This window comes from Fukomys damarensis, unplaced genomic scaffold (genome assembly GCF_012274545.1).
Source record: "Fukomys damarensis isolate Sample0158 unplaced genomic scaffold, DMR_v1.0_HiC HiC_scaffold_36, whole genome shotgun sequence".
Classification (NCBI taxonomy): Eukaryota; Metazoa; Chordata; class Mammalia; order Rodentia; family Bathyergidae; genus Fukomys; species Fukomys damarensis.
The window spans coordinates 40,026,102-40,050,775 of NW_022900948.1; the positions used below are offsets into that span (position 1 = coordinate 40,026,102).

Genomic DNA, 24,674 nt, shown 5'->3' on the forward strand with positions numbered 1-24,674 from the left:
GTTTCAGCTGGAGATGTTAACAGTAACATCAGGGAGGGCACAGACAAGGGGAAAAAAATGAGAACCAAGACCTGTCATGTAAAGGTACACGATCCCTATAATGAACGTAATTGTACTGTATACCTTAAATGTATCAATAAACTCAATAAAAGGAAAAAAAAACAGTAACATCAGACACTATGCTTGCTACAGACAAGACAAATGGGGATAAATAAAAATGAAGGAATAATGCTAGGGCTGAGTAAAGTATTTTCCAAATCAGAAGTCATAAGTCACAGTACCAGGACTAACTTTGTGAAAAAAAGATGAAATGAAAAAATACCAAAGAGCGTCAAATGTAGTAAGGGTAAAATCTTGTCAAACTTGTTTCAACAAAGTATACATGTTTGTGTGTGGATATAAAGTGGGGGTCCTAGATCACAGTCACTGAGGTTTGACATACACTGGGCTAGTATTAAGTTACACTGAGCATACTTTCAGCTCTGCCACATCCTAGCTTTGTAACTCAGAGCAAATGACTCACTTCTTTAAGCCTCACCATTAACTGTAAAATCTCTACTGCAACTAGATGATTTTTATAATGTTGGGTCAAAGAAGTCAGAAAGAAAGGAATATATAGTATAGATTTCCATTTGTATTAAGTTTTAAAAAACTGACAAAGAATAGCTAGATATAGCGTGGACAGACACATTTGAATCTTGGCAGTGCTCTATTTCTTGACCTGGATGGTTCTTGCTGTAGCCACTGAGCTACACATTTATATTTTATGTACTTTGCTCTGATGGTTAATATGTCACGACAAAAAAAAAGTTAAAAAACAAAAGATAGGACATTCCAGGAAAGGGAAATGATATCAACAAATCAAGAAATGTTTGAGCCATATGCAGAGGACTCTTTCACAGGAGTGGTGGGAGCTATGGTCTGCATAGATATTTTCTCAGTGAAAGAATATATCCGAATCAAAGCCATGTTTTAGGGATATTAATCTCATAATTTTATGCACTGTGTGGAGAGGCGGAAAGATGGATGGTATGGGTGCATAGTTCAGAGGAGTGTTCAAAGATTGCTGAGCCAAAGTGAAAAGTTTAGGGAGAGAGTTTGTTGACTGCCAGTTAAGTTACACAGGAGAGATGAGGGAAGGAGATGACAGGAAAAGATGAGCTTTAAACCAAGGTGGCTGTGAGAAATGTGATGTCATTAACAGAAGAGTAGAAAGCAAAAACTGATTAAGGGGCAAAATCAATGGCATTAGTTTCAAAGACAATGGGGTGAATCTAGTAGACGTATTTTATTCATTTATTTATTTTGGGGGGTACCGGGGATTGAACTCAGGTCCTTGTGCTTGCAAGGCAGGTGGTGGAACCACTGAGCAAAATCCCCAGCCCAGAAATATTTTATTTATTTTTTTGGTACTGGGGATCGAACTTGGGTCCTTGTACTTGCAAGGCAGGCAGCGGTGCCACTGAGCTAAATCCTTGGCCCTAGTAGATATATTTTAAAGGCAACTAGGGCAGTGATGGCAAACTTGTAGAGCTTTTTTCAGTTATACAGACTACTGCAGCACATGTGCCATATGTTCACCAGCACTCCTTTAGGGATAAAGGTTAGGGCCAGAATGACAGATTTGGGATTCATCAACACATGAAGAGCTAAAGCTGTGGCAACAGATCAGCATCAAGCGGGAAGGGATGTGTGGAGAAGCAGCAGCAGGATAAAACAGACAAGGAGAGGTGAAGGCCACATGGCCCCCAAAGAAGAAAAAGGTGGAATATAAACCCATGATTACCCAAAGTTTAAAAGGGATAAAAGAGCTTCACAAAAAAGGCGGCATCATCAAATGCAACAGATCAAAAAGTGTGAAGAATAAGCAAAGGCTCAATCAAAGGTCACTACAGGGAACCATTTCAGCAATCCGTTAAGTCAAAAAGTATACAGCATTAAAAACAGGTACATAAAAATAATCAGTTATAGGTCACACTCATTCAAAGAGTGATACAGAAATAACATTATGTTGGACACAGCAAGAGATTCACACAGATGCTTATTTTGTCTTAACAAAGAGACTGACAGGCACTTAAAGAAGACAAACATAGAAACAAAGGCTTTTAAGAGAATGAAATGTAACCCAGGCATATTTTCAGAATAAAAAACTTAAGTGAAAAGCAAAACATCTTAAACACTTAAATCTCAAGCCCCTCGCCTTTTTCTACCACAGTAGAAATTGGGACCCAGAGCCTTTGCACTGGGCTACACCACCTATCCCTTTTTATTTTTCTATTACGAGACAGGGTCTTGCTAAGCCATTAAATTGCCCAGGCTGGGCTCAATTCACAATTCTCCTCCTGCCTCAGCCCCCCAAAGTGCTAGGATTACAGGTATATGCCACCACCCCCAGTTTCTCATGTATTTCTATTAAGAAAAAAATAAAAACATATGTGCACCCACACTTATAGCAGCACAGTTTGTAATAGCTAAAACTTGGAAACAGCCCAAGTGCCCATCAAATGGAGACTCTATAAAATGGAGTACTACTCAGCCATAAAGAATGAAAAACTAGAGTCATTTATAGCTAAATGGATGCATATCGAGGCCATACTCTTCAAGTGAAATAATTAGGACACAAGTGTAAATACCAAATAGTTTCTCTAGTGTGAAAAACTAAAAGTGTAAATAAGGTTCAAAATGTGTAACTGATGTGAAATAGGAAGAAAAGGGCTAAAGGAGTAAGTGGGAAGGGTAGGTGAAAGGAAGGGAAAAGAAAAACTATGAGAAAATGAAAAATGGAAAAAAAGACTTTGTAAATAGGGAAGAGGGCAGGGGTATGGGGGGGAAAAAAAGAACCAAGACATATCATGTAAAGGTACAAGATCCCAATGATGAATGTAACTGTATTGTATACCTAAAAAGCACCAATAAACTCAATGAAAGAAAAAAAGAAAATGACTTGCCCAGGGTCAGAAAAATGAACTACCCAAGGCCATGTAGTAAATCTGTGATGGATTTGAGTTTCAACCTTACTACATTCATGAAGGCAAACTTTCCAGTGAGGGTGGGAGAAGAGAAGGATGGGAGATATTGTAGGTGGTAGGCATCCCCAGACTGAGCCTCAATCCTGCTGCTAGCAATTTTTTTTTTTTTTTTTTTTGGTACTGGAGATGAAACTCAGAACCTTGTGCTTGTGAGGCAGGCTCAGCGCCACTGAGCTAAATCTCTAGCCCGAGATTTTATTTTTAAAGAAACAGGAAATTATAAGACTCAGAAAAATCTTGGGAAAAAGAACTAAATGAATATATTCTTGCTGTCCTGTGAGCAAGCACTATATACCCCCACATTAGCAATCAGCTCTACTTGAATTTGGTTAAATACTGGCCTAAACCTGTTACCAAGAGACCCTTCTCGCCTCCATTCCACTCTGCTGGTGTGAGAGACCTCACCCACCCCAAGGAGGAGGCTCCAGGGCTCAGGTTACGCAAATTACATTTTGGAAACTGATTTTATCAAAACCTGCTTTTCAGACTGTGATGAAGGCCAGATTTAGGAAATGGAAAGTATAGCTGTTCACTTGACTAAAATTATACTGACAACTAAGGCAATCTGGAACTTGCCTGGCTAAAGGGTATTTACAACAAAGGGGATCTGTTTCACCTGGATTGCTCGTTTCAGCTCCCTGACCAGCTGCACGTCCTAAATACTGACTCCACTTAGACTCACAGGTTGCCACCAATGAAATGAAGGCTTTAGGTAGTGTGACAAAATTGAAATTGGAAATAGATACTCTCAAAATTTCATTTGCAATCATAGTATTTAAACAGATATAAGTAAAAATCATAGGCTCTTTCCTCCACATGCATTTCATCTCAACTCTACTGCATACACTACTATAAAAACCCATTTCCAGAGGCCACATGTGGATTTCTTCAGAGGACATTAGTTGAAGGAAAACAAGTGAGCAATTCACAAGACTGGTATGGAATAAGAGAAATAAGCACAAATAAGAGAAATATAGCTCAGTAAGGTGACTATTAATTTACAACAATTTACTATATATTTCATAAACAACTAAAAAGAGTTATTAAACATTCCCAACAAAAAGAAATCATAAATATTTAAAGATGGAAATGCTAATTACCTTGATTTCATCATTACACATTATATTCTTGTATCAGATTATATTCTACTTCATAAATACATACAATTTAAAATTTTAATGAAAAGATTGATATGCACTAAGTTTAGAAGGTATCTTCACTGACCACTAAATGCAAAATGAAAAAAAAATTAAATTACTGATGCCTTTAACTGCTTTGACCTAGAAACAAAGGTGAAATGGTTCACAAACTACAGTTAGCTAAAGCCATGGGAAATGAAGCCAGAGAAAAGGTTATTCCTTCACTCAACATCCCAAATGAAGGTGGGGCAAAAAAATAAAAATTCAGAACACAGTCCCTAGTTCCTTCCTGTGTTCCACATGCAGAGATCTTTGAATTAGGAACCAAGTCCCTGTGAGTGACGCAAACAGTTCTCATATTTATTGCAAACATAGGTTTTCCAGTTGGAGAAAAGAACTTGCAAATCTGTGGTGTGTCCCGTTCAGATCGGAACTGGGAACTCTTAAGGATTTCTTGTTAAAATTTAAAAATAAAATTGGCTGAATCTGAGGAAAAAAATAAATTTTTTTCTCTTAAAAAGGTATATATACAGACATTTTATTAACAGACAGCTTGGGCCTATGCACTACATACATCTAAGCAAGTATTAGTGAAGTTGGAAGTATAGAGACTGACTCACTGTTTAGTATTTAGTTCATGCTTCTGATCATCTTGACATTTATTCACTGAATAAATATAAATATTGGAGCGTTTCCCTGTGTTCTTTAGGTGTCTCACAGCAGTAGAGGTGACAGGACAGCAAACCTGTGTAACTCCAATACAAAAACACACTGAACTAGAAAGAAAAGATGCAGTGGGCCCTGAGAGGTGAGGGTGGGATTATGGAGCTAGATGGGAAGGCAGAAAGAAGATTATCCAGCAGAGGTTATCACCAGAACACAGCCTTAGCACAGTCCAAGGGAATTTCAGCCACAGGGAACAAACAGCACCAGCAAAGGCTTGCAGGCTGGAGATGCTGGGCTGTTTTAGGAGTGTAGGATCAAAGGCCAAAGGAGGTGAGGAGGGCTACTACGCACACTGTCACAGTGGTTCTGGAGTTAAACTGGACAGGCTGTAGAATGGGTGAGATCATCAGAGGTGTTTATGGAGGGAGAACAGCATCTACAGCAGATGCTTTTTGGGCTATTTGTTCAGCTCACACTGGTTTTACCCACAGATTATTTTGTTGACTGGGGAAAGATACTGGCCACTACTGCTTGGACTGGGAAAAGACCCATGCTCAAGCTCATTTACTGGCATTCTCTGTTCCCCAGACTTTGTGATGAGGACAGATTTGCCAGTTTCTGACAGAAATGGACTGCAAATGTGACCAGAGAGACGTGCTGTCCTAGAACACCACTCTTGCCTGTGTGGAGGAGGTGGTAACAAGGGCTGGCGATGAAGTGAACAGAGCTGCTCTAGTACTTGGCTTCAAAGGGACTGAAAGCTGCCATGGCTCCTGAATCCCAGCTCTGGGATGTCTGTACACATCCTATGCTCCATCCTCGTTTCTTTCCAGGAACTTCCACTCTGGGCTTGAATGATGAGTTTGGTGAGAGTTTTTCTGATAGTCAAAATAGGTTTAACTAGAGCAGGCATTAAGGAAAGCATATCTACTTTGAGAGGTCAGGAAGAGCAAGAGGAAAACAAAACAAAAAAACCCCAGTGTTCAGGAGCAAAAGAAAACCTAGATATATGATGCCAGGGAAGCAACAGAAACAGAAACAAAATGAGGGCAGTCAATAATACAGAAAAACCGAGGTTGTGAATGGAGATAAATATAGTGGGCAGAAAGTTACAAGATGAAAGGTTTCAAGCCAATAAAGAAGAACTTAGTAAAAACTTTTATAGTTGTGAAGTAATAAGTACCTCACTTATGAAACTGTGTTAGCATTCATTCCTTAGGGTGGAGTAGATGACCTCTCAATACCTCTTTCAGGGCCTCTGTACAAAATTTAAACAGGTTCCAAAACATTCAGTAATCAATATAAATAAAACTTCAATGTTAATATTTTTAAAACTCAGAACTGGAAGTATCACTCAGTGATAGAGGACTTGCCTAAGTGAGGCCATTAGCACTAAAAAAACAAACCATACCTAAATAAAACTAACTAAAAAATACTTAAGTCAGCTCAAAAACAAAGTAAAAAATGTTAAACAAAGCCAAGTGGGCTGGAAATACAGGTCACTGGTACAGCACATACCTCACATGCATGAGCACCGGGTTTGATCCCCCCACAGAAGTAGGGTGAGGACTGATATCGTAAGAGTTTTCCTTTTGTCTTAGTCTCCAAAAATGCTTGTTTGTTTGCTCGCTTTTTCCAGTGAAATTTCAGCTGTTTTGGGTGCATAAATGTCTTTGACAGCAAATTGTGAAAGTCAACATGCTGAATGTTGGACTCTAACTTATGTAAGTTCTTTTTCTTCCTCATGACTTTTAATTACACTGCCTTTGCCATTCAGAATTACTTTCTCAGAACTGATTTTGGGATGAAATTAATTTTGGTGAATTTCTGACTTGCATATATAGCCATCTTAAATTAGACACATTTTACTGATCACAATTTGTCATCTAACACACTTCATGTTTGTTTGTTTTGGTACCGGGGATAGAATACAGGACCTTGTGATTGAGAGGCAGGCGGCAGCACCACTGAGCTAAATCCCCAGCCCTACACTTCATGTTTTAAGTGGGGGACAGTCAGTTTAGTATCAAATCAAGTGTCTATAGAGTATGTGATTCCAAAAGTCTTATGTGGATAAGGCTGTGATGCTATAAGGCAGCCCCACATCACTTCTGGAATCACAAAAAGGTACACGAATTCAAACACATTCCATGAAGTTACTAATTTGATTTGAAAGGAAAATCCACTAAACAATAGTTTTAATATGGAAATTCCATCATATAGTTAACATTTGCTGAAATAGGAATTTTACATTTTTAATGAATAATTTATAATGAAAATCTTAATACTATCTAGACTTTTTCAACAGTTTAAAGGTTTCTTTTGGTTTTCTATAGTAAGCTGTGTGTTTTGCTCAATCATCATCGTATTTTTACTTGCACTTTGTGAGACAGCTGAAGAGCTAGGGACCTACACACTATATAATGTTTTGGATAGGCAGTTTTAGGTTCTTTACTTTTAAATTTCATTTTATAGTTAAAATACAGCAACACTGCAAATTTTGGGCAGAGGAATATAGTCTATAAACATAGGTTTGTGTAAGCACCACCACAGTCAAGATATGGACGTTTCTTTACCCCAAAACCCTCCTTCCTGCTGTCACTTTGGAGTCACACTGTCATTTTACCTTCTAGAGAATATCATGCGAATGAAGTGACAAAGCATGTAACTTCTGAGCCAAGCATGGTGGCACACACCTGTAATCCCAACACTCTGGAACACTTTGAGCCCAGCCTGGACAACTTAGGGACTCAGTGAAACCCTCTCTCAAAAACAAAAACAAAAACAAAAACAGGGCCGGAGACAGTTCAGTACAAAGGGTTCACTCCCTAGTACTAGTGTACACACACACACACGTGCGCGCACGCATGTGCATGCTTCCAATAGTAGCTTCTTTCACTCAGTATGCCTTTCAGATTTATCCAAATTATTACTTGTATCAACTTTTTTTTTTTTTTAACTGCTGAGCAGTATTTCATTACATGTTTATGGAGCCATTCACCTCTTAAAGGACAATGTATTATTTCCATTTTGGGGTAATTAAGAACAAAGGTGCTATAAACATTTGTGTATAAGTCTGTGTATGAACCTAAATTTTCATTCTTCTATGGTTAAATACCTAGGAGCAGAACTGTTGGGTCATGTAATAAGTATATAGTTAACTTTACAAGAACCTGTCAGACTTTTCTGCAGTGATTGTATTATTTTTAGTAAAGACACAAAGACATATACATTTACTTTTCTGGGGGGTTACCGGGGATTGAACCCAAGGTTTTTGCACCAAGCTATATCCCCAGCCCTTTTAAAATTTTGAGACAGAGTTGCACTAAATTGCCTGGGCTGGGCTCAAACTTGTGATCCTCCTGCCTCAGCCTCCCAAAGTGCTGGATTAAAGGTGTGTACCACTATATCCAGCTCTTAAAGTTTTCTTTTTGTATATGGAAAACAGATACAATTTCTAGTTATTGAAGTAGTGTGCTTGTATTTCCAGATAATTCTAAAATCATTCTTTGTCTTTTACCTTTTACTACTCTCAGCCCTCTACTGATGCTCAAGCTGTGTGCTTTATGACACAAAGTGTGTGTGTGTGTGTGTGTGTGTGTGTGTGTGTCTCACAATTCTACAGTACTTTGTGGGATTGAGAAATGCTAAGCAAATGAATCAACATATTATGATCTAGTCTTCTGTAATCCCTGGAAATGAGGGAATCTCTAAATATAAATTGCTTTTAGTGACAAGGAGAAAGTATTATTTCCAGTGGCGGTGGGAGGGAGAGTTAAATGAGCCCAGGAAAACGGGCTACAGCCTTACTGTACAGGGCTATCCACAGGTCATGGATTTCATTGCATGTACAAAAGGTTGTGTGACTAGAATGTTCTGAGCCTAAGAATTTTTTTTCTTTTATTGAGTTTATTGGTACATTTTAGGTATACAGTACAATTACATTCATTATTGGGATCTAGTACGTTTACATGACAGGTCTTGGTTCTCATTTTTTTCCCCTTGTCCGTGCCCTCCCTTCACCCCCTCTCCTACCCACAGCCTAAGAATTTTTAAAGGTCCCTTTACACTACAGAACAGATTGAAAAATGAAGTATAAGGAGCTCATGAGAAGTTAAGAAACTACTTAGTGATGAATAGTCAGTCATCCAGAAGACGATAGTGGCTTAAACTGGGCTGGTAGTAATGGAGAAAGAGTAGAGTTGAGGTCTACAGCAATTTTGGTGAGAGAACTGGTAAGTTTGATGATAGTTCAAATGATGGAATATAAAAGAAAGTAAAGGAATTAAGGAAGGACTCTCAGATTCTAGTCTTAAAGAACTAGAGCTTTGGTTTTGTTTACTAAGATGAGAGAGATTACCCAAGAAATGTGCTGATATGAGAGGTAGGAGTAGAGTCTAGAGTTCTGTTTGACTTTGATAAGTATGAGATGCCTGTTAGAAAGCCAAGTGGAAATGTTAAATAGGTAATTTAGATATAGTAGTCTGAAGCTCAAGAAGATTCTGGTTAATTATACACTTTTGGAAGTTATCCCAACAGAGAAAGAAGGCTGAAGACACCAAAGGAAAGAATACTGATATAAAAGAAGTTAAGAGACTAATTTCTGGAGAAATGCCAACGCTTACTTACAAGTCCCAAAGGAAATTCAATGAAAAAGTCTCAGAAACTGTTAGTCCAAGAAAGAAGAGGAGGAGGAAGCTGATGTCTTGCAAGCCAGGTGAGGTGAGGGGGGTCCAGAAGGGAGAGAAGCAGATGTTGAGCAGTTTCTTTTGTACATCAGGATGCATTCCAAGTGCTTTCACTGTGTAAAAATTCCATGGGCAGAGACCCAGCAGTGATCAACACAGTTACAGTGCCGGTCCATGCAAAGTTTATGCATATATTTTAAAGATTTCTGTGTGAAGCTATGTAAGGATTCTGAGGACACATCTATATTTAGTTCCAGTCTTTAAATTTCAAAGGCTCCGATAACATGAATGATTGTCAAGATTTCACAACTTCTGCAAAAAGCCATCAATTTACTGTAATGGATTTGGTATGTAAATTCATGTGGTCCAGAACAGCAACCATCAAATGTTACAGATACAAAGGTAATTTAAATGCATAATGAAATACATAGGTAGGTGGTAGAGGTCTTACAAGGGCTAACATGCACAAATTACTTCCTTTCTCTGGCCTCATCTTCATCTGTAAAGTGAGGAAGAGGAGGAGGAACTAGTTTATTTTTAAAGCTCCCTCTGGTTCTGAAATTTAATACCTCAGAGATCCAAAAAACAGTTATCAGTGCAGTCACAAATATCCAAGATATGTGAAAAATCCATCAACCCTCAATAATCGGTAAAACTTTTTTCAGTGAGAAATCTCTTTTCAATGATTTAGGCAAATCAACCTTTAATTCAGCAATTGATAATGGAAGCCCAGGATTTTGGCTGCTGGAAGCCCTTACGATGAAAGGTCCTGGAGTCTCTTTGGAATAAATTTTTTTATCATTTAGGACATATTTTTCTTTAGAAATTATTTTTTAAAATTTTTTTATTGGCACACGTGTGCACTACATAATGATTACATTTGTCAGAGAGCTGGGGCATGTACATAATATATCTTAAATTCTTTTTTACTTCTTCCTTTCCTAAAGAACATTTTGATAACTCTAGTTAATGGGTTTGATATAATTGTACCATGTATATTTTTAACTTTAATAAAGGCTTGTAAATTAAGCTCAAATTTATGGAAGATATTTCTAAAAAGAACTATAGACCCTGGTGGAGGAATCATAATCACTGCAAAGTACAGCTAAATTTTTTGATTCACACCTAGCTCTCTGCCAGTCTTTTATCTGTAACTCTTAATTCTCACAATAGTCTTATAAAGTAAGTATTCTATCTTTAAAGATAAGGAATTTGATGCTCTGATACATCAAGTCACACAACTAACATAGTGACTAACTGGAATACAAAGCTGGCATTGCTTTTGCTTCGGATATTACAGTTACAGTATATTCTTGGTTCTCTAACCCATACAGTTATCTCCAAAGTACAGGTAGATGTGAACAGGAGCAGTCAGGCTACTGAGGGGAAGTTGCTAGTATGTACCTGCCTGGTGGACAAATACAGTAGGGCTACAGGTGTGCAAGAGTTGGTCAGTCACTCAGGTTAACTGTGCCCCTTCCTCAAAGGCACTGTGAACTTCAGCATTTATGAGGCACTGTCTCACACATTCCTGTTTAGTCCTCACAGGAACTCTTCAAGAGGAATCACTGTCCTCATTTTACTAATTGGTATCCTGAAACAAAATGGTAATGATACGAACAAAGTTCATATTTATTGAACATGTATGTCAAGAACTTTACATGTATTAACTCTGTTCCTCACAATAAACTTGCAATCCAAGTACTACTGTTATTTCCATTTTACAGACAAGGGAACTGAGGCAAAGAGACACTAAGCCATATTGTCCACTAAGTAGTATAGCATTCAGGAAATGTCAGTGCTGGATCTCAATTCCTAGCTCATGCTCTCCATCACTATTCTATACTATTTTTTATATCTATATCTGTATCTATCTATATATATATATATAGAGAGAGAGAGACATCTATCCTAAAATTACAGGCCCAGCTTACTTTGTTGTGTAAAGGCTGGAAGCTTAAATGTGTAATGTAGGCTGTGAGCTTCTACAGGTATTCATGTCCCAAAGTTAGATGGGAAAGCCCTCATCTCAGGAGATAGGAACATCAGGTGACTCAAAGAAGAAGATAAAACAAAATCTGTGTATAGTGCAGACTAAGCTTATCACCACTCCAGGATGTAAATGAGCCCGTTTACCACTAAACCATTAAAAAAACAGGTTGAATTACTGTATACTCACTAATCACAAACATTAATTCATTGGGTTTTCTTGTTTTCTGTTTTCTGAGACAAGGTTTTGCTATGTAGCCTGGGCTAGCCTCAAACTCACAGAAATCTTCCTGCCTCAACCTCCCTAAGTGCCAGGATTACAGGTGTGTGCTGCCACACTCTGGTACTAATTCATTGTTTTTTATACAGTTGTAATTGTGTGCTTTTAGAAGTACAGTATGAACACTGTTACATTCACTGAAAATATAGAATCTGGTCAGACATGGGTGGCACACACCTATAACCCCAGGACTTTGACAGGCTGAGACAGGAACATCACATATTTGAGCCCAGCCTGGATAATGTAGTAAGAACATACCCAGCTAGGATGTAAAAAAAATTTTTTTGGTACTGGGATTAAACTCAGGACCTTTTGCTTGCAAAGCAGGTGGTGGCACCACTGAGCTAAATCCCTGGCCCTAAACTAAAATTCTTGATGGAAAGAGGAAGGGAGCAGATTTGTTCAGCCTGAGCAGCAACTATATTAACCACTGCAGTTTACCCCGAGCACCATTCTGGCAGCATATTTGTTTACCTACTGATTTCCTTGAGCATCACTTGGGCTGATGTTGTTTCAAATAGTTGATTCTTGTCTGCATAAGATGTACTTGTATGTCTGTTTTATATCGGCTATTTTTTTTTCATTAAGTTTATTGGTACATTTTAGGTATACAACACAGTTACATTCATCATTGGGATCTTGTACCTTTACATGATATATATTGGTTCTTATTTTTTTCTCCATTCCCCTGCCCTCCCTTCACCACCTCCACCCTTCCCTATTTACAAAGACTTTGTTCTGTTTTTTCCTTTTCTCATGTTTTCTTTTCCTTTCCCTTCTTTCCTTTCCCCTACCCCTCCCATTTCCTCTACTCCTGTAGACCTTTCCTTCCTATTTGAATTATCAATTATACATTTCAATCCTTATTTATACTTTTGGCTTTTCACACCAGAGAAACTATTTGGTATTTACATATGTGTGTCCTACTTATTTAAGAGTATGGCCTCAATATGCATCCATTTAGCTATAAATGTCTCAAGTTTATCCTTTATGGTTGAGTAGTACTCCATTGTACAGACAAAATACATCTTCTTTATCCACTCTCCAGTTGATGGGCACTTGGGCTGTTTCCAAGTTTTAGCTATTACAAACTATACCACTATAAACATGGGCATGCACATATCGCTGTGGTATGGTGCTTTTAATTCTTTTGGGAAGACACCCAGCAAAGGAATAGCTGTTTATTTGTGAAAAATAACCCATAATTTGTGCTATAATCTATACAAACTCTTTTGGAAGTACATTAAATATAATTTTTATACTTCTCCAGAACTCAGTGATAGTCCTCTACAACACAAAACAGACATGTTTGGGACACTGAGACTGAATAGGAAGGAAGTGCCAAAAGATCTGCAAAAGAGAAAACTGAAAAAGGGAGAGATGCTGGCATATAAAAGGGGAAAAGCCTGTGTTATTAAATGGAAAAACAAGAAAGATGTCTCCTTATTGTCAATATTATTCATAATACAGAAATGATAGAACTTGAAAGAAGAAACAAAACTAAAGAAAATTCCAGTAGTGGTTAATGATGATAATAATTCTATGGGTGGTGTTGACATAGTTGACTGACATCTAACAAGACATCCTGTAATCAAAAAGTGACCAGAAGGGGCCGGGGATTTAGCGCAGTGGTTCTGCTCCCTGCCTTGCAAGCACAAGGACCTGAGTTTGATCCCCAGGGCCAAAAAAAAAAAAAGTGACCAGAAAAACATTATAAAATATTTATGCACCCTCTGGGCCAAATAGTATGGAACTTGTTTGTTATTTATTCAAAACAAGGGTGTTCAAAAGGTCATCTACAATTTAGATTAGGCCTAACAGACCAAATAATTGAAAAATACAAAACAGCGCAATGTGAACCAGGACATCTTCATTAATGTCTTTGTCATTACATTTAGCGAATAGACATTTTATTGAAATTGTAACACCCACAGAAACAAAGGAAAGACCAATATGACAATGTGTGTTGTTCAAAGAAAGATAGTAATGCAAAAAGAATTTGGAAAAAGACTAGATTGTGATGTATATTAACTATTTTAAGATATACCATACACAGAAAATTTTCTGAATAAATCTGATAAGCTGTCATTTTTACATTTCCTGTTATATTATCTTATTTTATATTTCCTATTGTAAATTAATAAAAATGCGAAATTTGGTCATCCTGTATTTAAGTAATTTGACTGGTGTTAAGACTAGTCTTTTTTTTTTTTTTTTTTTTTTTGAGACAGGGTCTTGCTGATCTTAACTCACTATGTACTCCTTGAACTGGCGGCGAACTTCCTGCTTCAACCTCTCAAGTTCAGAGATTAAGGCATGTGCTACCATGCCCGGTTGGTTGGTTTCTTGATAAAAGCCATTCTTTCTGGAATGAGAGGGAATCTCAGCATTGTTTTAATTTGTACCTCTTGAATGACCAGTGATGTTGAACATTTTTTCATATACTTATTTGCTATTTGTACTTTTTCATCTGAGAAGTATTCATCTCAGATGCTTGTTTTTTGATTGGGTCTTTAAATTTGGAGGGGGTGATATTTTTCAATTCTTTATATACTGTAGATATCAGTCTTTTGTCTGAGGAACAACTGACAAAAATTTTTTCCCACTCTGTTGGTTGTCTCTTTACTCTGTTGATTTCTGCTACTGTGCAAAAGCTTTTTTTTAATAAGATGAGATGCCAGCTGTTGATTCCTTGCAGTATTTCCTGTGCTTCTGAGGTTTTGTTCATTAGACTTTGCCTAAACCTATGTCTTCCAGAGTTCTACCTATTCTCTCTTCCAGTAGGTTTAGTATTTCTGTTTTAATATTTAGATCTCTGATCCATTTTAATTTTAGTTTAGTGTATGGTGAGAGACATGGGTCTAGCTTTAGTCTGTGGCATGTGGAATACCAGTTTTTCCAGCACCATTTATTAAAGAGACTATCTTTCTTTCAGTGAATGTGTCTGGCTCCTTTGTCAAAGATAAAGTGGCTGAGTATGTTTGGAGTTCTTTCTGTATCTTCGTTATCTGTCCCATTGAACAGACTGGGTCTGTTTTTTTAACAGTACCACAGTAGCTCTACAGTATAATTTCAAGTCAGGGATTGTGATGTCTTGCCATAAAGGAGAAACTTGAGACATTTATAGCTAAATGGATGGACCTAGAGACCATATTCTTTAAGTGAGATATATTTATAGTGTATTGTTTTCTAGTGTGAGAAGTGTAAATAAGGACTAAAATGTATAATAGATATTGTGAAATAGGAAGGAAATGTTCAAATGGGAAGGGCACAAAAAGGGGGGAATGGGAAAGGAAGGTAGAGAAAAGAAAAAAAGCGAGAAAAGAAACAAAGCTTTTATTTTTGTTTTTGTTTTGTTTTGTTTTTTTTGTGTGTGTGGTACTGGGGATCGAACTTGGGTCCTTGCGCTTGCGAGGCAGGCCACCAAACCACTGAGCTAAATCCCCGGCCAAGCTTTTGTAAATAAGAAGGGGAAGTGGGTTAGAAGGGAGGGGAATGGGGAAAAATAAGAGTCAAGATATATCATGTACAGGTATAAATTCCATATAATGAATGTGATCATTACGTGTATCTAAATTCTACCAACAAACTTAATTCACAATTTAAAAAATGACTAGTATGTTTTTATTTTAGAGTTGTATTTTAGCTTCAAATAAGGAAGTGAGCAATTCATCGCTGGAGGTGTTTAAGCCTGCCTTGGAACTTTACTTCAAAATTACATTTAATGGAAACATGAGATAAAGAAGTTAAACATCAACTCTTCTATGGCTCCAGTGATGTCATGATTAAGACTGAATTTTTTCTTTCTGTATTCTTTCTGCCGCTTTCTGCTTTCTTGTTCTAATCTAACAAGTTTGATATCTGGAAAACAGCTGAAGCTCTGAAATCAGTTTTATAATTCATAATATGACAAATGTATAGGTACCATCTATCCATTCACACATCCACCCACTCAACAGTATTTTTCAGCTTTGCTCAGTGTTGGGATACAAGAGTATACAAAACATAGACCAAATGTATGTAATATTTATATTCCTGTTAGAGGGAATTAACATTCATTTTTAGTCACTTAGCAACATAAAGAAATATTCCAATGTCAATACGTATTTGCATACTGGTATACTTAACACAACAGTAGCACATACTTGTGCTAAGGAGGTAACAGAATTAAAATGTCTTATCTGTCCTCTGTCCCCTTCATTCTCACTTCTCACTCCAATAATCACTGTTAAAAGTTTTTTCAGCATGACTGAAATATACAGTGAATATCTAATTTTTTAAAAAAATTACAGCGTAAAAGACATATTGCCACTAATCCCCCTCAACACTCCCCCCACCTATCCCCAGCCCTCTTGCCATTTGCTGAAGCAGTTCAGGAAGTCCTCTTTGTGGGATGAGATAAAAAAAATACAGTGAATGCTGCTTCTGAGTGCCATTCAACATAAAAGCAGGCTCATAAAAAACAGTCCTGTGTGGGCCAGGGATTTAGCTCAGCTGTTCGGTGGCCTACCTTGCAAGCGCAAGGACCCGAGTTCAATCCCCGGTATCAAACAAACAAACAAACAAACAAACAAAAAAACCCAGTACTCTGTGTGTGTGTGTCCTCATCCATCTTATTTGCTGGGTGTGGTACCATGCAACTTGAAGCAGCCACAACAGTGCAACTAAAGACAGTCATGGAGAAGTTTAAAAAATGTTTCAGAAAGTGGCAAAAACATCAGGGTAAGTGAATTTGAAGTAAGGGGGAATATCTTGAGGGGGGATTAATGACAATGTGCAATTAAACATTTCCTGTATTTACATCATACTCTGTATATTTGTAGTATTCATATATGTTATAGTTTTTAAAAAACAAAATGCAGCTTTCTCAACCATGGTATTTGAGTGTTTCTCCACTTTCTCTTGGCTTTCTGACAGTATATGCAGATGCATCTCACCCTTTTCAACTAGTTGCTTATTTCATTCCATTTTTTATTACATTAGTTTATTTAACCAATCTCCTGCACACACATTAGTATTTATTATTCTCAATTTTCACTAACTGTATTGTCCTTCCTTTTCTGATTTTGTGTTAACCTCTCTGCTATCTTAGAGCCCATCCCATCTCCTTCTTATCCTACACAACACAAACTGTAAATTTTTGTAGAGAAAAAGGTCACAAATTTTGCAAGAACCTACTCTTGAATTGTTTCCACTACCACAGGACTAGCATATTAGTAGAGAGGTTAGGTCTAGGAGATGTTCAGCAGCTCACCTCACTAGTTGTACAGCATTTTCAAGGCTACATTTCCAAGGCCCCATCTCTTGTTAAGGCCTACTGAATGTAGGTATGCATACCCTGGGGACTTTTCTACTGGAGTATAAATAGCACGGTCAGAAACTCACCCAACATTCTCTCCTTCCTAATCTTCCTAAATCTTCTACTCTTTGAAACTAATTTCCATCTCCAGCCATATTAAGCATATTCTGGCACTCTGACAGAGGATCTTATTTAATTCCTGTAGCAATTATGAGATAGGTATTATTAATTATGCTCTATTGTGTGTACAAGGATATTGTGACTTATATAGGTCAAGTGACTTGGCCAAGTGACACAAGCTGATGAGGTTCTTTCCCCAATACCGGGAAGCCTGTAGCAAAGGAATAGATGTAGCCCAGTTTTTACAAACCATCTAGGCAACAGGGGATAAGTCTGTACCATACAGACCAAGGGATCCACTCAGAAGCAGCAGTGGTTTTGGTTTTTGTTTTAATGGTTCAAAAATCCATCAGGAATTCTGATTGGCCCTACTGACAAGACATCCAGGCCCACCAGCTGGGTGACTCTTGACTCTCCATGCTTCTCACCATAATTAATGCAAGGTCCTTGGCTCACAGTGTGAGCATCAAGACCCTGTTAGAGTTAGCAATGACCTTTACATTTCTCAGGCTTTTCAAAATATGTAAAACAGCTGGGTGTTAGGAACACCCCTCAAACTCTCAACCCTGAAATATGGGTAGATGCAATTTTCCCTAACTGTGGTGGTTTCACCAAGTTTTGAGGAAATGACTTTTTATATGACTAAAACACACTGTATTGAGATATGGGGTTTTTTTCAGTTGCCCAAGCAAATTAAAGAGGCACACAAAAAGAAAATGCTTGCTAAAGGATTTGCTTGACTTAAAAAGAAATCTCAGTAGCAGGAGAACAGAAGAAGAAAGAATGATCTCAAAACATCAGGAGGGGGGAAGGGAGACTGTTTGGCTTTCATACTTGTGCCTCTGATATCCTTTTGTTCTCCCACCTCATTGTATTAAGGATGCTAAATCAAACATGATTGCAGTGTGATGTTTGTGTGTGAAAATGACAAAAGCAACAGGCCAAAATCCCAACCTCATCTTGAACCCTGAAGACTTTTATGGCTTTTCCTTCACTAGGCCCTCCCCCTAAAACACATTAAAGACCACATTGTTCAAAAGGGTCATGGTGGGTTTCATACACCATTTTAATACAATGTAAATGGTAACTAAACATCCAAGTTTTGTTAGCAATATTTGTATGTGTCTGGAAAATGGCTGGGATACTATGGAGATAATTAAATTAATAAACTACTTTTTTGTTTAAACATTAATGTAATTATAATGTATCAGAGAAGCAAAAACAATAGCATCAAGGCACTACTTACTTGTGATTATGTCAGATTTTCTTTATAACATTATTTTCTTCAGAAAAGGGGTAGGGTTGGAGATGGGTTAAAAACATCCAGATGACTTGTGAGGTGCTTAAGTATTTGCCCCAGCCTCAAGCTCATCCAGAAGGTGGGAGTCTCAACCCAAGAAGCCTAAACTAAATAAAACTTGCTGCTCATTTAAAATACAGGTTTTCCCTACCCCTTATTGTACTTGTTAGGTTGTTAGGTCTGCAAATAACACTATGAACACTAAATTGGTTTATGTATTTATTCTTGGAAAATTTCAAATTGGAAAGGAATCAGAAGCTATTTGTGCTTCCATTTTTCTCATATCTTATCACCGGCTGTCACCAATACTTTGGAGGTTTTGTGGAAGAAAGGTGACAGTAACTCCATTCGTCTTTCCAACTACCATAAATAATCTGCACCATAAAAGTACCTACTGAATTACTGCCTTAGCCCTCTGGAAAAGGATACAGTAAAACAGGAAGGTTACAGTTGGGCTTGGTAAAGGGAATTGTGAAAAATTAAACTTTTGACTGGATTACAAGAACAACAGCAAACATGGGATAGGTACTTTTAAAATTATAATTTTGCCAGGCACAATGGCACATGCTTATAATTTCAGCTACTCTAGTGGCTGAGGCAAGAGGATAGCAAGTTTGAGGTTAGCCTAGATAATAAAGATCCTGTCTCAAAATGAACATTTTTAAATTTTCCTCTTCCACTGGTATCTCAGTATCAGAACCTTATTTCAACCTCTCATTAAAAACAAACACACACCACAATTACACTGGCAGCACTATTCACTTTCTCCAAATCAGGCATTTTTTATTAATGCCTGTATAACAGGTATAAAGATGTGGCATGCTATCATAACCCAGTGCCTTTTTGATAAGGCTTAAGATTTTTGCAATTTCTTATACTACAAGTGCAATTTAAAAGATCTGAAAATAATACACTAAGAGCATCTGTTTAACTCAGTTGAAGTTTCAAGAGCCAATACCAGCCGTTGAGGGACTGATTTCACACATGTTACTCAAATCCTAACCAAATCTTGGTTTTTTGTTTTTTGTTTTTCATTCCCTTAGTGATGCCTCCAAAGCCAACAGGGTAAAGAATAAAAAAAAGAAAAAGAATGGGAAAAAAGATTACTCAGTGCTTTGATCCATGTGACCAAGACCAAAATGATCACCCTCTCCAATTCAATACAGTATTAGCATGAGAACAAAAGGAATTTAAAAATCAATTTGGAATTATTTCTACCAGGGGTTGTCTAATCTTTGGAAGCTGAAGAATGAGAATATTCCCAAACGTTGAAATGGCACTCAAATCATTTTTTTCTCCTTTAAGAAGAAATCTAATTTTCACAGGGAAATTCATTTGGTAGCATTGTTTTGGTTTTAGGTATCTGTCCTATCAGGCAGGGGCTGTGCACAGGGCTGCATCTATCTTGAATGTGCACAATGGCTTCTCTCTTGCTGCTCTTCTCAGTTATTGATCCTCACAGATGCTCCAAGGCCCTTCCCCCACTTTCTCCAAATCCCAACCCCCCATTCTGAAAGATAGCTTAAGAAATAAGACTTCCTGCCTAGCGACTGGCAGGGCTGAAAGACCAGATTGTATGACTCCACAGATCAGGTCTGCCACAGTGAAAGCTTGAATAGAGTTAACCCTCTGTGAACTAAAACAAAACATTTGTATGCCCAGCTGTGACAAAGGTTAATTTAAATGGACAAGGGCCCAATATCTAAAACCATGCAAGCTTTTTTTTTTTTTTTACAGTAGCATTTCACTGACCTCTTTTGTAAGGAGTTGTTTTGCCTTTTTAACTTTCCAAAGACCTCATTCAGCTGTGATCATTTATTTTGACTTATTAGAATTTTGTATGGAAGAATCAGACACAAACTTTAAAATTCACTTCCTTGTTTTATGAAAGTTCTTGTTTTACTAGTGTAAGTTATTTTCTGCCACTGAATGACTCAGAAAAACTAAAGTCTTAATACTTAATGAAATACACTAGAGGAAAAGTTTCTTTTTTCCACAACTGGTGGACTACATTATATATCACTGAGAGATTCAAAGTGGTTGAAAAAATTCTAAATCCTCCAGAATTATCCCCACCCACCAAACTCATAGCCATTGCACTGGTACCTCTGCCCTCCCTTAAACTCCTGTTCAATGGCTCCAAATAAAATATTTTCTTAAGCTACACCTTTCTTAAAAATCTAGTTACATAGAGAGGCAAGGAGAAGAGGCTGCTCAAGATAAAAGTCTCAGAACTGCATGAAATCGACAATTCCTGCTAACTCTTCTTTTCACTAATTTACAGTGAAAAAAAATGAAGTACCGGTAGAATATGAGGACGGGGGGGGGTAACACATAAGGAAGAGGGGTGACAGCAGTTCTACAAAGAATACTATAACAAGAGGGAGCCCCACTTTCCTGATTTGTGCATCCCCAGAGTGAGCATGAAACAGTGAGGTTGCCTATGGCAGATGTTAGCCATGCTGCAAGGGGCTGGGAGGCTTTCCCAGGATCATTTTGTAGGGTTAATGTCACTGCCAGAAATTCATCAACTGCTTCAAAGAGTCAGGAATTCTCCTGGCTATAGCTCAGCAGCACTTGCCTATAAGAAATCAAACTCTGCAAATTCTTAGGCTCTACTTTATAACTGCAGTGAATTTTTAATGTTAAAACTCATCTTTAAGCTGTTTCTATAATATTTACTAGTCATTATTAACTATATACACACAAAGAAAATTTGCCTTTAAAAAATAATTTCTTTTAAAAAGAAATTAGCAATGATTTAGTCTTATACCCCAAACGCTAATGTATCTAAGTCCCCCTAAAGAGGATGAGGCTGCCTTATCAGTGGCCTCCTGACCCCAATTCTATCTATAATTAACAGTACTAAATAAGGCTTTGGCAGATGACAAACTAAATTAAACATTTAAAATATAAACAAATTATGTCAAGAGGTGAACAGTTTTTAAATGTAAATTTTACTCTGCACTGGAATGTGAAGTTTAAAGTTTTTTTAATTACCATAAAATTTAAATCTGCTGCTCCCCTTTTTCTCCTGTTCTTTCGGTTAAAACACCACCACCATTACTTCACTACAGCTCTCCTTGCTTCTCTCCTGTATCCAAAACATTCAGAGCCCACTGCTGTGCACATGAAAACTTGTTGGCTGAATTCTGCCAAGATACAAGAAACAGTTGCCTGTGGACTTGCTTCCCTTCTCCCCCTCAAGGCTACTATTTGATCTAAACCTTCAAAGAAAAAAGTCTAAAGCTTAGAATTGGGTCCCAGACTTTAACAATCGGCCCCCTTACCTTCCCATGTCTCCATTTCATGCTTCTCGGAGTCTGCTGAGAAGTTCTATTGCAGCCATGAAGAAAGAGAGATTACAAGACAAGTCCAGCTTGATGACCACCCTTCCGACACTTGGTCAATTTCTTTCTCTAAGGCGGACTACGACAGTCATCCTCACAGGTCAGTTTACAAGCCGGTCATGTGATTACAAAGTTCAGCCTCTAAGGTCACGGTATGTATGGAGTTCGTTTATTACCAAAGGTTATCTAAGTGGAACTGATGGACTTTTTTCTCTAGTTAACAATACTGCCTAGCACATTTCTCTGAAAACCTATATTGGAACATTTAAGGGAAATACTCCACTATTCTTAAATTGAGATTCCAAAATTAAAAGGCAGCATTTTAGAAAGACAAAATTTAAGAGTTTTAGTATGTGGAAGTTTTTCTTCTTTTTTCAAAAGCTATTCTATTCTATATCCTTCTATATTCTGCATTAGAAAATTTAGGACTAAAACCTTTGACCCAAAGAAAAAAACTACACTTTAAGCATCTGTTTTGTTTCTGAGAGGTAGGAGTAGGATTCCTGCTTTTTGTCATTATAATAAACAATGACAAGGAAAATTCTGAAAAAATTAAAACATGGTGCTATAGGTTGTTTGCAGGGCTTTCTTTAACTTTAGCCCTTGGTTTCCATGCTCTGGTTGTCCACACTAGTTTCAAAGACTGTACAAAAAGGAAACTATGTCTGTAAAATTCTTTTAGAAAGCAAAGGTTAGAAATTTCATCCCCCACCCCCAGCCAAAAGGTTACATCTTTAAAGTAAGCTTTAGGGTTCATTCCTCTAAAGCTTCTAAGGTTTTAAGCAATCATCATGCTATAGCCTCTGCTCTGATTCATGGGCTGTGTCAGCAGCAAAGTTCAGTGTGTAAGACGGACAACACATGTACTCACACCTTACCACAGAACTGCAGAGGTCGGCAAATTTGAGCCATATGCTAATGACACATGATGTCAAACATCCAGCTATCCATTGAGATATCAGAACACACAAAAAAGGGCAAGTTCCCATGCAGGAGGCCCTAAGATTAATCTCCAGTGACACAAAAAAGGCAGGGGGAGTTCTGCTGAGAAGGTGAAATAGCCCACAGAGACACTGATTCCTAAAGATAAGTGCTTTTTTAACTGTGTTTTTTTAAGCTGTTGCATTCTATGAAATCTCCTCTCTTCTCTTAGCTTTAGGAATTCTTAAAGGCCAGGTACAATTTACAGCACTGCTCCAGAAAAGAGGAGAACCCTTCTTGGGGTTGTTACTTGACAGTCATATAAATGAATGACAGATAATGCTTTCAACATTACTAGAGACTTTCCTAACCAACAGTGAACATTAGGATCATACAAAAAAGTAGAGGCTGGACAGAAAGTGATCACTGGTTTAGAAAAGGAGAAAAGGCTATAATTTGTTTTAAAATAAATGTTTTGTGGAAGCCGGGCGTAGTGGCACACGCCTGTAATCCCAGCATGCGGGAGGCTGAGGCAGGAGGATCGCTGTGAGTTCGAGACCAGCCTGAGCTACTTAGTGAGTTCCAGGTCAGTCTCAACTATATAGGGAGACACTGTCTCAAAAAACAAAAAACAAAAAACAAACAAACAAACAAAAAAAAATCTTTTGTCACTGCCACCACATACCCTGCCCCAATCCGCCAAAATTGACTAGTCTTTCCTCTCCATCTAAACAAGAGCTTAAGATTTTCTTCTCAGTCCCTGTAGAACTTCATGCAGCTCTTGAATAATTTTAACAAAGTGACTATAAATACAAGGGGAAGGCCCATTAACAAAAAGCCATTTAATTGGAAACACTTTTTTTTTAAATGGTAGCAAAGTTTTATTAAAGGCAGGAAAAGAAACAGGCTCTGCAGAGTGAGTTTGGGCCAAGTAAAAGTAGGAAAAGAAGTACACCCTACAGCATGAGAGCGGCCTCTGTGCGAGAGGAACACAGTGGCCTGAAACACTTACTTTGAAAGAGCACTTCTCTGTCTCCCTAACAGATACAGGCTTATCTGGACTTGGTACCTGCATACTAGTCTCTGTGTGCGAGCGTACCAACTTTAGAAGGAAAAAGTGAAATTGAGAGCTGCTGACCTGGCCCCTAGGCATTAAGACTGAAACAGATCTTGATAATGATGATTACTGGCAGTACCCAAGACCTTCATTCTGAGATACATCCCCAGCCCTTTAAAATTTTTTTATTTTGAACAAGGTCTCACTAAGTCATTAAACTGCCCAAACTAAGCTAGAATTTGCTATCTTCTTGCCTCAGCCTCCCAAAGTGCTGGGATTACAGATGTATGCCATCACACCTGGCTTAAGGGTAGGTCTTCCAGATAAATTTCTGAAGCACCTATAAGCCTAAAAACAAAATTCTAATATAATTTAAGAAGACAAGCTGGGGCGTGGTGGCGCATGCCTGTAATCCCAGCACTCGGGAGGCTGACGCAGAAGGACCGCTGTGAGATGAGACCAGCCTGGGCTACATAGTGAGTTCTAGGTCAGTCTCAACTACATAGTGAGACCCTGTCTCAAACCCCACCCCCCAAAAAAAGAGGACAACAAGTAAAACTCAGTTTTGGATATAGAGCCATATTTTTTTTACCATCCTCAGGTTTTAGGGGGAATTTGTTTGCTTGTCTTATTGTTTGAGACAGGGTCTTACTACATAATTCAGGCTGGCCTTGAAATACTATGTAGCCCAGGCTGGCCTCAAACTGGCAGTGATCCTGCTGTCTCAGCCTCCTGGGTGCTAGGATTATAGGCATGTGACACCATGCCCAGCTCCAAGGGGTTTTTTTGGGGAAGATCCTTTATAGGAGCTACTCTGAAGAGTGGGGAAGAGAAGA

General features: G+C 37.9%; 1 protein-coding gene across 2 annotated transcripts in view; it reads right to left on the reverse strand.

The window, feature by feature from the left end:
- The window catches only part of Nr6a1 (nuclear receptor subfamily 6 group A member 1), a 61,745-nt gene extending 39,921 nt beyond the window's left edge, over positions 1-21,824 (reverse strand). For both annotated transcript variants that reach the window (XM_019205967.1, XM_010613518.2), the window contains exon 1: positions 21,801-21,824. In XM_019205967.1, the coding sequence (XP_019061512.1) occupies positions 21,801-21,816 (16 nt within the window). In that variant the 5' untranslated portion in view covers positions 21,817-21,824. The remainder of the gene's footprint in view (positions 1-21,800) is intronic.
- Between the last annotated feature and the right edge of the window lie 2,850 nt (positions 21,825-24,674).